Source organism: Delphinus delphis, chromosome 16 (assembly GCF_949987515.2).
Source record: "Delphinus delphis chromosome 16, mDelDel1.2, whole genome shotgun sequence".
NCBI classification, from domain to species: Eukaryota; Metazoa; Chordata; class Mammalia; order Artiodactyla; family Delphinidae; genus Delphinus; species Delphinus delphis.
The window spans coordinates 4,745,095-4,756,764 of NC_082698.1; the positions used below are offsets into that span (position 1 = coordinate 4,745,095).

The 11,670-nt window shown below is 52.0% G+C and overlaps 1 protein-coding gene across 1 annotated transcript; it reads right to left on the reverse strand.

Moving 5' to 3' along the window:
- Window positions 1-8,419: 8,419 nt before the first annotated feature.
- On the reverse strand, window positions 8,420-10,084 carry FOXI2 (forkhead box I2). The gene is made up of 2 exons (XM_060033514.1): window positions 9,586-10,084; window positions 8,420-8,862 (listed from the first exon to the last, which is right to left on the reverse strand). The coding sequence occupies exons 1-2, from the start codon at window positions 10,082-10,084 to the stop codon at window positions 8,420-8,422; spliced, it is 942 nt and encodes a 313-aa protein (XP_059889497.1).
- Window positions 10,085-11,670: the final 1,586 nt, after the last annotated feature.

Sequence of the window (11,670 nt, forward strand, 5' to 3'; positions counted from 1 at the left end):
TTGTTTAGAAAATAGACAGCTATTTTCTAATTTTTCTGACCATCACTGTCCTGAATGGAAAGGGAAGGCTTAGTCTGGTAATGGTGATTCAAGTGTATTCTTTAGCACATGTATGGTGTCATTGCCTGATAAACACAGTGCCTGGCCATCTAACTCCATGATAGAATAATCCACCTTCTACTGTGTCTTAAAATTGCAACATTTGAAGTCCATTTTTTTTTCTTTTCTTGTTTTGATATAATGGGTATGCATTGGTAATATAAAAAAAGGCTTGGAACAGCCACATACATGGTCCTTAAGATGCAGGGCTGTATCTGTCACTGGGATCTGCGGTGTGTGTAGCCGTAAGAGCCACATTATTCTCTAATGCAGCTGTGGTCTCTGATGCAGCGCCAGAGCAGCTGTGGACAGCATAGCACTGCATGTGCAGGCTGTGTTCGGTACATCTATATTTGCAGGCGTTGAAATTTTAATTTCATGTAATTTTTACATGTCACGAAATAGTCTTCTCTTATGTTCTCTTTAAACCATTAAACAATGTGAAAGCACTCTTAGTTTGTGGGTCATACAGAAACAGGTGGTGGGCCAGATATGATCATTTGGAATTTCCTGGCTGTAATTTTTTGTGCCTTCTTTTCAGTTTGGAGCCTATAGATTGTATTTCTGTTCATTTAAAGATTGCCCTTAATTTTTAAAATTATAGTACTGAATTCTATGTTATAATAAATAACAGTCGTGTGCTATTTTTTAAAAGCATACGCATTGAATTATGTTTTTTTATATAATAAAGTCCAAAGTTAGTGATGTTTTCATGTTTCCGTCCTGTGTCTGAGCTTTCCTGGGAATGCGACACAATGGATTATCATCTCTAGAGCAGCATTTGAGGACAGAGAATGCGGTGTTTCTCTGCCGCTCCCCGCGCCCCCCCCCCCCATTAGTTACAGGAAAGGCAGTGCGGAAAGTAGGAACACCAGTGACTTTGGAGTCAGACTACTTTAGCTTTAATCCTTGGTCCCCACTGCCCTACCCACCTTGGGTGAGTCACTTAACCTCTTTGAGCCTAATTTTCTCATTTGTAAAGCTAAGTTAATACCACCTTCCTTGCCTAGTAGCTTTTAGTAGCAGTCACGTCTTTAAAGCCCCTGCTGACAGTGAGCGCTCAGTACCAGGGCATCATCCTTGATGACCCAGGCCTGCCCAGTGCCTCTTAGCGAGATTCCTTTCAACTGCAGGGATCTGTGTTCCTACAATCGAAACCCCAACTCTGCAACTTTGCTCTCTCTTGACACTGTCACTCACTCTGTAGCATGTTTGAAGACTTTGATTCGATTATCTCTAAACTGAACATCTCCACAAAGCCCGCAGCATCGTGTCTGGGTTTATGAAAGCCTGTTCCAGTGGATGGTGAACAGGGCATGCGTCTCAGCATCGGCTCTTGTCATTCTACACCCAGTTATGCTAAAAGTCTTTTTTACTGTGGATGCCCCAAAGGGAGCCATGGGGTTGCTGTATAAACGAGCCCAGGTGAAATCTGAGCCGGAGAGGGGTTCCTCCTGAGAAGTCAGAAGAATTCAGAAACATCCATCTTACTAGTTACTTGAAACGACGTGACTTTTTCCTTTCATAAATCTCATTTTAATTTTGTGCCCGCCTTGAATGCATTAATATGATATGTGTACTAACAGACTTACGCATTCAAACCCAGAAAATGAAGAAGCATTCCTGCCAGGGATGAAAAGAATTCTTGCTAATGAAGAAATATTATTATTGTAGATTCTTATATATATTACGTTTCTTACATATCTTTTATGTATTATATATCCTAACTAGGGTGTTGTAGAAAAATGAAAGCCATAATGAATGGAAAAACAAGTTTAAGGGCAATATAGCTCTTAAGAATTGCATTACAAATGAGTCTTTAAAAGTTTTCTTCTTTCCTTCCCTTATAATTTCTTTCTTACATTGCATGTAAGTAGCATGCAAGGTTTAAGTAATATGCCAAATTCCTTTTAATTTGCCTCAATTAAAATATATGATGTGATTTATTCTTCTTAACAGAAATTTTTAAATAATAAGTCAAACAAACCAAAGTACATAAAGCAGCAAAGCCATCCTGTTCCACTCGGGATTCCCAAAGAGCAAAAAGAATTAAGCTCCAACTTTTCAAGAATCCTGAAACAGAAACCTTTCATTAAAGTATTAATTCTACTTACCCAAGAAAGTCCATCTTCCCCTAAACCGACCTGCCCTTAGGCTTCTAGGACTAAAGTGTTCCCAGCCCAGCAAAGCGAGGTCCAGTCAAAGGGCGTCGTTTGGTTCAGGTGCAGAAGTTAATGTTCCCCTTAGGCAGAGGCAAACCGCCAGTGTGTGCAGGAGTCAGGGGCAGCCACAGGTGATGGATTGCTGAGACAGATCAGGGGCCCCGAGCCAGGCAGACACCTGAACACTTCTAGAAGGTGCAGTCAAAATTACCAATTGTACACGCGCTCTGCCTCTCCCCATCTTTTAGTCCAGGCCCTGTGGGAGGGACACCGAAGCATGACCCAATTCTTGTCCTTAAATTCTTCCAACCTTCTTGGAAGCTGAGCCTCATTCTGGACAAGGATGTAGGTCTGGGGAGAGCAGAGGTGACAGGGAAAGGTATTCTGGAAAAGGCCCAGGCACCACTGGCAAATAAAGGCCCATCCCTCCGATAAACGTGTGTACATAGCTAACCTCTCATCAAGGTGTGGCCATGGAGGTGTCAGCCTGGATTCTCTGTGACGTTGTTGGTATTATTATGATTGCTTTCGCGTTCAAAGTGAGAAACTAACCAGACCTTATTGGCCTCATCTCCCATCACGTCTCTGGCTTTTCCTACACGTAGCTCCACACTCCTCAGCACACAGCAGCCCAGCACAGGGCAGTCTGCCCGACAGTGGTCTCCAAGGCTGTGTCTCATTCATTTTTGTATCTGCAGAGTCCAGCTGAAGCTCTGGCTCTAGACATGGAGGAATCAGGCCTGTCATAGGAGACTAGGGGGCCTATGAAGGGAGGGAGAGTATATGGAAAGCTTAAGGTACAACTCTGCCCACTCACACTCTCATTCATTCATTCATTCATTCACCTGCTACCCTCCCCCCACCCCTACAATATCGTGTCTACAATATGCCTGGCACTGGGGATGTTCCTGTGAAATAAAGCAGGTACCTCCTCCCCACATAGACCCCAGGAGAGGATGGAGGTGGTGACAGGGCCTTCTGGGGGAGGCTGATGAGGCAGCCCATCCAGGAGCTGCAGGAGCAGAGCAGAGGGGCACCTAACTTGGACTTGGATGCCGGGGAAGGATTCCTGAAAAGTGAGATCTCCCTCAGACCTGAAGGATGAAGTGGGAGGCAAGGAAGTCAGGGGCGGGTGGTAGGTAGGTTCTTGGTGACACAGCTCTGAATTCTCTGTGGCCTCTAGGAAACAAGCCACTTAATCTGAGTCTCAATTTCTGCATCAGTAAAATGGGGATAATAATACCTGCCTCCCTGGCTGGTTGTGAGGGCTTAAATAGATGATGTCCATTAAGCATTTAACAGAGTCCTTGTCACCTTGATGTTCAATCAGTGTCAGATGAATGAATGGGTGATTCTTGGGGGTAGAGAAAACCTCAAAGACTCATCAGTTCAGTTAGCTCCATGTTAACGAAGGGATATAACTGATATTTTTTTTTTGGTGAAAATCTAATTTAATATACTATTCATTTACCCTCTGCGAACTGAATGAAACTAAGAATATTTCACATTCTTTGTGTCCAGTCCCTGACGGGAGTTTACTGCAGGTGCTGGGCAAGTAGCCTTGAGGAATGTTATTTAGCAAATTTTCCATTAGATTAAAAGAGGAAGAGTTCCCAAAACTTCACCAAACGGATGCAGGGACGCGCCAAAGGCATCCACACCCAGGAACCTCGGGGAAAGGCCAGCTCTGGTCTCTTGTGACCATCAGTTAATAGATCTTCTAATAAGCGGACAGGCTTTATGTTAAAGTTCCTAAGTGATGCTGTGGAGAAGGGAGCAGATCACACTTGCTCCAGGCCAGGGCAGTGTTCAACTCCTGGCCTAAATCGCAATGAAGTTATAGAGCTGAGAAAGCAAACAGACACTTGCGAGTTTTCGGAGTGTAGGAAACATAGCCATGAGGCAATTGTGTGTTTACAAATGAGATGGCTTACGGACTTGATCATAAAGTCATTGCTTTGGAACCAAACAGCCACGGTCCAGCCTGTAACTGCTCCTTGATCTCTGCCTCTCCCAGTGGAAGGAGGCTTTGGGAGGGCAGCAACGGCCCGGGGTATTCACTGCCGGGCTGAATACAAAGGCAGGTACAGAGTTGACGCTCGAAAGATTTACTGAACACATCACATTTTATTAGGATGTGCGACTCCACCCCTACTATATTCTATGATAGTTGCACATGTTCCTCTCCATCTGAAGTCAAATTCTGAATGCAAATGTGATACTCTTTTTCTTTCTTTCTTTTTTTTTTTTTTGGCTGCTTTGGTCTTTGTTGCTGCGTGTGGGCTTTCTCTAGTTGCGGTGAGCAGGGGCTACTCTTTGTTGCGGTGCATGGGCTTCTCATTGCGGTGGCTTTTCTTGTTGCAGAGCACGGGCTTTAGGCGCGTGGGCTTCAGTAGTTATGGCTCGCAGGCTCTAGAGTGCAGGCTCAGTAGTTGTGGTACACGGGCTTAGCTGCTCTGCGGCATGTGGGATCTTCCCGGACCAGGGCTCGAACCCGTGTCCCCTTCATTGGCAGGCAGATTCTTAACCACTGAGCCACCGGGGAAGTCAGCAAATGTGATATTCTCACAGTATTGTTTGAAAATACTATGCCTTTGAGTATCATGGGTTTGTGCAGTTATCTATGGCTTTTTTCTTGAGGATCCTGGTCAAGACATGGCTCAATGATGTGTGTGTGTGCATGCACACGCGAGCAAACAGATATGTACACGTGAAGGTGCATTTCTGAGTGTGAGCCATAGAAAGGTTGCGTGTCTATCAGAAGCCCGTTTAGTTCTCATTAGATGAGCTTCTGGAGATCACTTAACCCTTTGACTCAGCTTTTCTATCTGCAAAATCACAATGAGCTTCAGTCTCCCGTTTCACTGAAGGGTTACAATAATTACTGTAAGGTTATTTCCCTGAATAAAAAAATGCCACTTGGTTACAATGGATACACTCAGGAAATTAAAGATTAAAAGTTGAACATGAATAGCCCAAGGCGGAATTGTCAAAATGCAAAACTTGCGTTCATCATAGGTGGACATACTCAATGTTGAATCCATATGTGAATTCCTACCTTGAAATCCAGTGCTCACTCTTTAAAACTCTAGTTACTACCCTTTAAAAAATACTTTTAACAAATATTTGGGTTTTCAAACACAAATGGTTCTTCTTTGCCTGGGACACCTCTTCACCCCATGACTGCTTCCAGGGGAGGTAATTTCATAATTTACTTTATTTTTATGCTCTTTGGTTTTTCAGTCACCTGAAAATTTCCACTATTATTTGGCAATGGAAAAAATTCCTAAAAACCTGGTATCCTGACAATTTTGTCTTTCTCTTCTGAAGTTGGAAACACATCATTTCTACACTTGAAACTATTCAGTGCCACTGAAATGTTGATTCAAATGAAGAGTTGAGTATTTCAGTGACACTCCATCGTGTGCTTATAACATCTTACCAAGGCACTCCTTTTGTAAAGGTTTGCAGTTAGTTTTAAAACAGCTTGGAATTTTCCTCAAGAGAAAAGCCATAGCTAGCTTACAGCACCTACCCGTGATATGCAAAAGCACAACATTTTGCTATTTCAAAGACCAAAAAGACAGAGAGGTGGAGATGAGACCCTGAGCCCTGGGGAGAGGATTCTTCTGGCCTCGTGGCAGCATTTCCTCCATCTGACCAAAAGAAGCTGGTCCTTCAGTTGCTCATGTGCAGGCTGTCCTAGAAACTAAGGTCAAATTCACTGAGTCCTGGCCCAAAGAAGATATTTAATTATAAACCGATAACAGGCTTCTTTGTTCTTTTTGCTTATTTTGATTTCAGTAGTTTCTTTCCTCTGGGAAAATAGATCTTTGGGCTAATGCAAAGTGGTTCTGAAGCTGACTGCCCCAGGGCCCAGAAACTGCATTTTAGTCTCTCCCCTTCCCTGCCCCTCTGTTATAAAAATACATCCAGACACGTAGACTGTCATGGAGAAGGGATGGTTTCTGATTTCCAAATGCCCTGCACTGTCAGAATTACTTTAAATTCTACTTTTCTCATGAAGATTCCATCTATTTGGTTATACCATTACCAATGAATGGCATAAAGTATGAAGGGATGAACCATTTTTAAACATCAAAAACTGATTTTTAGTCAAACAAACTAAAGGTTGAAAGATGTTTTTGAAACTTTCCCCCCCTCTATTTTGTCAGAAAAACCATTGTTGGAAGATAAAAAAAAAAGCAGCTTCGTACCAATTTCTGGCAGTCATGCAGCTATGATACACAATGTTTTTTTTTTGTTTTGTTTTTTTTTTTTTTGCGTTACGCGGGCCTCTCACTGCTGTGACCTCTCCCGTTGCGGAGCACAGGCTCCAGACGCGCAGGCTCAGCGGCCATGGCTCACGGGCCCAGCCGCTCCGCGGCATGTGGGATCCTCCCGGACCGGGGCACGAACCCGCGTCCCCTGCATCGGCAGGCGGACCCTCAACCACTGCGCCACCAGGGAAGCCCCACAATGTTTATATACATATTTATCAGCCAATTTTCTGAAAGCTCTATTAATTGTAAAAGTGTACATTGTACTTTCCCAATGTTGTCAAACTTATTTTTAAAAATTCCTTTACTGCAAGTTTCCTGCAGGTGCAGAGTCTAAACTGAAAATGTTGGAAATAGTGACGGATTCCTCACATGTAGAGAACAGCAAGTGGATTCGAGTTACAGTATGTTGGTGTTTATTTTTTAGCATTTGTTGTTTATTAAATGGGCCTGAGAAAAACTTCTTTCTTTTCGTAAGGTGATGATTTTCTTTTTCTGGTTTTCTTAAATTGTATTACATTTGGGGAGTGTTTTTCCCCAAAAAGATTTTGGGTTGGTTGTAAGTTTGGCTGGGCAACATAGTATCACAACAGAGCCAGGACGCTGCTTGCCTTCCCACAGCCTGGCAGCAGAGAGAGGCGAAGCTGAGCAGTTTGCAACTTTGTGCCTCACCACCCAGGCTCCAAATTCACCGCGACTCCTGGCTTGTTCTAGCCATGCCCGAAGCCCTTCCGCTTCCTCTAAAACTCGCGCCCTGGAGGCACCTGCTCTGCTGGGCTCGCCAAATCCCCTGCCCTCCTCCAAGCTCGCAGGGTCCTCTCCCTGCTCTTCCCCAGGGAAGACGCCTCTCCTGCGCGCCCCCAGCGCAGGGAAGGTTGGTGCGAGGCGACGGCCGCTCCAGGAGGAACCTAATGATCCCGGGCCCCGGCCTCCAGAAGCTCGGGGAGGTCCCGAAGTCAAAATTTTTCCTCCCAGTGGCTGTTGGCTGCAAAGATAACCTTCTGGGTAAATGTTATACAAATTGGGGAGGAGGGTTTACATTTGCACAGAAGGCAGCCGCTCCGCGCAAGGAGTGGGGACTCTGGGGACCAACTTGGGGGATGAGGGGTACGAAGGGAGAGGAAAACAGGAATGGTTTCTCCGGCGTGCGAGTGTGGCTGGGTGGCAAACCTAAACCCACCCTGAGACTCCAGCGCGCTCGGCACGGCTCTGGTGGCCCCCGGAGGCGCCTGCTCCTACGACGGACTCAGGGAGGCAGGCGCTGAGTGGCAGGGAAGGAGCTGGTGTCCCCAGGGCCGCTCATCCGCAGCCCTCCTCCCATCCAGCCCTCAGGAAGTCCCTCGTACTCGCGTCCGGTCCCGACCATCCCAGGTGCCCCTCGCTGGCTGCACATTCCCCCCGACGGTGGGTGGAAGCCGGCCGGCCCCCCGGGGCTGCTCCGGAACCCCGAGGGTCTCCCTGGAGCGCCAAGGAAAGGCCCTGTGCGCTGGGTGAGCCAGGCTGGGAAGGAGGAGAAAATCCTCCCCACAGGGGCCCGGGCGTCCCCACTAGCACGTATGAGAAGGCTCTTTGGGGTGCGCCAGGTTCCTTCACAAAAGCTGGGGTGAGCGCCAGCCTGTGGCCCCTTTAAGGTGGAACCCCCTGGGAGCGTGGGTTCGAGGTCCAGGTCAAGTGGAAGCACAGGGGGAGTGGGGAGCTCCCGCTCACCCCACCTGGATGGTCGCCTGGGTGAGGGGTGCACGACGGGCTGGCTCGGTTCCCTGCATCCCGCCCCGGCGCCCTGCGCTCGCTGAGCTGCCCTGACCCCTGCGGAGCGAACACGTGGGGCTGAGCTCATCTCCTGTGGACACCGCACGCGGGACAATCCCCGGGCTCCCTTCAAACTTCAGTCCCTTCCCGACTGTAGACGAAGTGACCGACGCGGAAGCCGGTGGCCGCCGTCTGATGGCCGGAGGCGAAGCCGAGCGCGGGGCCGGGGGCCTGGGTACCGTGGGCAGCGACCGTCGTGGATCTCCCGAAAGAAAAGTCGCCCGCCAGGCCCCCGGGAAAGGTACCGAGGCCTCCAGCCAGGGCGCCCATGGCCGAGGCGAAACTGGAGAAGCAGGCGGCTGCCTCGGGCGCGGGAGGGGACGACGAGAGCCGCAGGTCCGGGGAGGCGGCGCCCAGGGGCTCCAGCTCCGGCGCCTCGGCTCCTCCCGGGCTCCCGGCACCCGAGGATGCGGCCGCGCTCGCCTCCCCCTTCCTCTTCCTCTTCCTTCGGAAGTTCCCATTGTCGAACATCTTCTCGCAGTTTGGGTCCAGGGTCCAGTAATTGCCTTTACCTGCAGAAGAAGAAAAGGCCCAGATCAGAAAAGCCGGATTTGACCGAAGTGATGTGAGAACGTGAGAAATGGAGGTCAGCTTCACCGGTCCCTCCGTGAGTCCTCACGCCCACCCCAAACCTTGAGGGGGTGCTCTCTACCGGATCAGGCCTCCACAGTCAGACTCGGAAGAATGTGGGCATCCCAGAAAGACCAGGGAAGGGCGACCCCCAGGAAATACAGAGCCTCGCAAAGGTCAAGGCCAGAGAGAAGACCTATGAGGTGCAGAGCCGAACCGGCTCTCCTCTGGCACTCGCTTTGCCAGTGAAGTGGAGCCCACAATGCCAGGCCTCTCTGCAGGCTCCAAGGCTTCCCAAAGCGGCATCTGATTTGTCTTAATCTTCCGGGTGGCCACCGTGTTTCCCATTTTACAGCAAAGGACACAGGCCCAGAGAAGTCACTCCAAAGGTCCCCCAGCAGACTAGCTTCTTCCTTAGCGGGAGCGCGCGAGAATTAGAGACTCCTGTTGCCCTAGACCTCAAGTCAGGGCCGCGGGCTCTGCTGGCGTCCTCGAGCCGTCTGCGGCCAAGTACGTGTCGCTTCCCCACCCTCCTCCCGCCTCGGCACCCTCAGCTGTGCAAAGAGGACCGGGCTGTCCAAGGCCCCCCGTCCCTAGAGTGCCAGGAGGCCAGCTGCGGGAATCCGCGGAGTCCTGGACGGGGCGTGGCGGTGAGCTTCTGTTACCTGGGTCGTCCTCGTCGCGGGGTACCTTCTTGAAGCAGTCGTTGAGCGACAGGTTGTGGCGGATGGAGTTCTGCCAGCCCGCCTTGCTGCGCTTGTAGAAGGGGAAGTTGCCGGCCACGTACTGGTAGATCTGGCTGAGCGTCAGTCTGCGCAGCGGCGCGCTCTGAATGGCCATGGCGATGAGCGCCGAGTACGAGTAGGGCGGCCGCACCAGCCTCAGCAGCTCCTGTTGGCCAGACAGGCTCAGCCACGCGAGGTCGGCGCCCGCCAGGCCGCCCGGGGCCCCGAGGAGCGGGCCAGGGGCCCCGTAGGGGGACGCGGGCGCGGGTCCCGGCGCGTAGGGCGCGGAGCTGAGAGCGGGCGCGTTCAGCCACAGGCGCGGGCCACCACCGCCCGCCACGCCCAGGTCGCCACGCGCGTATCCCGCGGGGTGCGCGGCCGCCCGGGCCTGGCCGTGCGGGGCCGCGCAGGGCCCCGAGCCGTCGCGGTAAGCGGCCATGGCCAGGCGCTCCCGGGTCTGGGCGGGTGGCTCCGAGCCGAAGCTCATGGGCGCCCCAACCAGCGCGGCCGCCAGCAGCTCCCAGTGCGGCCCGCTGGGCCCCGCCCTCCGCCCTTTAAATGCCGTCGGGGCCCGATCCCCAGGTGAGTGTCGGCGGCGAGCCCCCTCCCCGACAGTTTTAGAGGAGTGTTGTCTCCATCCCCGCCCAGGGGTCAGCTTTCCGCCCCGCCCAGGTCCCGAGGCGCTCTCGACGAGCCGCTCCAGTAATTCCCAGACCCTGTGCTGTCTGCGCCACCTCGAGCCAGAATCTTGGCCACTGTCACCCTGGGTCCCCTGGGATCTCGCCGATCCCAGCCTCGTCAGGCCTTCAGGGCCCCGCAGCCCTGGCTGCCCTGTACCCTGCGGCAGGTACCACGTCTCGCGCAGGCCCCCAAGATTTCGGAGTGGGATCCCCGTCCAGCGCGAGCCCCCCTTGCTCGTCCACCGGGGACTCGCTGTGTCTTTTGGGACACCGAGTGAGCAGCAGAAGGGCCAGTGCGAGCGGCGGAGAAGGCGAGAGGCCCAGGCAGGGTCTGGCCGGTTGCGGACGGTGGCGCTGGAGTCGTCGGGAGCCCCCGCCACAAGCTCAAAGGCAGACCGGACCCCTGTAAGCGCGGAGACGCTGGAAACTCGGGACGCCCCAGTCATCCAGGGAGCCCGAGACCACGCCTGCCCAGTCCACGCGCAGTGGCCTCGGGCACAAGGTGCGGTGGGTGGCAAAACCCTCTGCTGGGTTTCCCTGGCCCCGTGAAAACAGGGACGTCCCTGCGGTGCGCCCGCCACCACCCGGCGGGCCCTGGCTACCCCGGCCTGGGGCCGCGCCCGAGGCTCACGCACGGAGCCGGGAAGAGCAGCGCCTCCCAGACTCCGAGCCGGGGCCCCTCGCCCTCGCGCGGAGAAGCGGTGATCAAGGTTCAGAGATAAGGAGACGGGCCCCGACGTTCAGCGCCCGCAGGGTTAGCACCCTTCTGGTAGAAATCGGTCTCGCCCTGGGACCTTCCCAGCATCCCGGGGCTGTGCAGGGTCAAAGCCAATACATCCAATTCCTTTAAAAATCAAACGTTCCAACCCACTTGTCCCACGCCGCCCCCTCCCCGCACTCTTGGAGGTGGGGAGGGGGCAGGAGGGAGCGCGTGGGCGGGGCTAAGGATTAGACGGAGTGAAAGCCCCGGGCTCTGGAAATAAGGGGCCCAGCTGGAGTCAGGCGTGAACGTCGGTGTGGTCTTAGGCCTCTCAGGTTGTGATTTCGAATTTCGTGTAAAACAACCAATTTGTGGATCTATTTAACAAGTAGCAGAAGGGAGAGCCCCTCTACTGCCACGTGGGCCTCTCCTCTTAGAAGTAACAGCCCCCTGGGAAGTGGTCTCTGAACTACAGGCAGTTCTGGGGGTTTGTTTGTGCTCTGAGAGGGTAGAGACCAGGGACCCTGGGCTCTCAGACGACGTCAGGAAAGAAACCACCGGAACTGGTTCATGGAAGTTAGCTTCTCAGCCGGCCTGTACCGGCCCTCCCCTCTCCCCCTTCCCACAGATTTCCAATTGATGTCA